General features: G+C 34.1%; 1 protein-coding gene across 1 annotated transcript in view; it reads left to right on the top strand.

Moving 5' to 3' along the window:
- Positions 1 to 1,691, top strand: part of PCSK5 (proprotein convertase subtilisin/kexin type 5) — a gene marked incomplete at its 3' end in the record, with an annotated part of 193,093 nt that overhangs the window by 189,415 nt on the left and 1,987 nt on the right. Inside the window, exon 26 of the mRNA XM_009999796.1 lies at positions 1,383 to 1,425. Within this exon, the coding sequence (XP_009998098.1) occupies positions 1,383 to 1,425 (43 nt within the window). The remainder of the gene's footprint in view (positions 1 to 1,382; positions 1,426 to 1,691) is intronic.

The following is a 1,691-nucleotide window of genomic DNA, read 5'->3' as shown; positions in this document are numbered from 1 at the left end:
TTACTAAACCCACAAGCAGCTCCAGCAATTTTAACAACGTCTCTTTGACACACGCTGTATTTTTTCCATCAATGAAACACAAGGTCTGTATATGCCTATACCATAATAATTTTCAAAATGTATAAATGCATTTATTTATCAACATATCAACGCCTGGCTCCTAACAATGCTCTATAAACACTGTAAGGAAAGAAACACATGCAAATTAGCAGGGGGGAAAAAACCTCAGCAAGTGTCCTTATGCAGAAACAGTATTTCAGAACTCATTCGAAAAGAGGCCCTGGACAAAAATTAAATAAAATAAAATAACAATCTATAAGTAAAGGGAGACTTCATAGAGTATATTTTCATATTGTAAGAGGATTTCCTGTCTTAATGTAAAACCTAATGCAAAGAACACAAGATCAGGTGATTGCTATTTCTGTTTGTGCTCTAAACAGTAAAGAGAATATTTTCACACATCTGCAACATTTCTGGGTAAAACTTTACACCTCATAAATAAATTGGTAGAACTACTTGCAAAACCAAGTGTATGCCTAATAAGTTTGCATGTGTAAAGTGTGATTTATTGTAGACGTAGTTCAAACAGACTCAGTGAAAATTTGGCCTTATTTATAGGCTTTTCATAGTAGAACAGTTTATAAATACATTTGCCCAGGTTGTTCTGTTTCCTTCCATTCTGCTCCCTTTGGGATCTGTGAGGAAGGCAAAAGAAATAGAAAGCTAATAGGTGATAATGGAAGGTTACAGAAAATATTCTTCTCTTTATGTGAGCATAAAACCACATCCATCATTGTAAGAGTGGAACAATTTTTCTGTTCATGCAAACAAAATTTTGAACACAAATATTAATTTTCTAATAAGAAAGTTTACTCAAAAGCTGTGACCCCCCCCGCCTCCTTCCCAAAATAAGGGAAGTTGTTTGCCTAGCTAAGGATTTTTAAGATTAAAAAGAATGCTTACATGTTTTCAAAAATCTTGCTTTTCTATCTGTCAAATGCTTTCAGTTTATCTCTGCAACAAATGAAACTACAGATTTGGATAACTTAAAGTCTGCTTCTAAGGGTTCATTTTGCCCAACTTGAGTTCCTGGGAAGGTTCTGCTTTCCAGAATAGCACTTCCTAAACATTCAGCACCTTCTACATACCTTAGGCTGTGGCCTGCAAAGTCACAAGTCACTGCAAGAATAGAGGCCACAACCTGATTGTGGAAGAGTTTATCTCCAAAAAATGTAAACAGAGATAACAATGTTCTAGTTATGGCTGTAGTCATTTTAATGTAAGAACCATTACCATAAAATATGGTTGTAGCAACAATTATTTTTAGCATTCTTGTTTTATCTCTGAATATTATTTATATAATTTTACATTTTTAATTTCAGATGACCCAAGAATCTGTATAACATGCATTCAGAACTATTACATGTAAGTATAGCTGTATAGCTTTCTAAGCCTATGCATTTTTCTAAAGAAATAATGTGTTTCACTACATAGACCTGTGATGTGCATGTTACCCCATTCCCTTTACATATTGACTATTTGAGAATAGTAACTTTGGAAAAAAGTCTTGGGAAATGGTGGAAACTATCAAGGCTTAAAAGTTATATGGTACTTTGGTACTAGTATGCTCTAGATTTTGTACTGGTATGCTTTTAGTGTTTTGTATCCGGTTCTGGTGTTTGCAGTTCAGC

This window comes from Chaetura pelagica, unplaced genomic scaffold (genome assembly GCF_000747805.2).
Source record: "Chaetura pelagica isolate M959 unplaced genomic scaffold, ChaPel_1.0 scaffold216, whole genome shotgun sequence".
Taxonomy (NCBI): domain Eukaryota; kingdom Metazoa; phylum Chordata; class Aves; order Apodiformes; family Apodidae; genus Chaetura; species Chaetura pelagica.
Note: the sequence above shows the minus strand (reverse complement) of the source record. Positions and strands in the feature narration are given on the sequence as shown.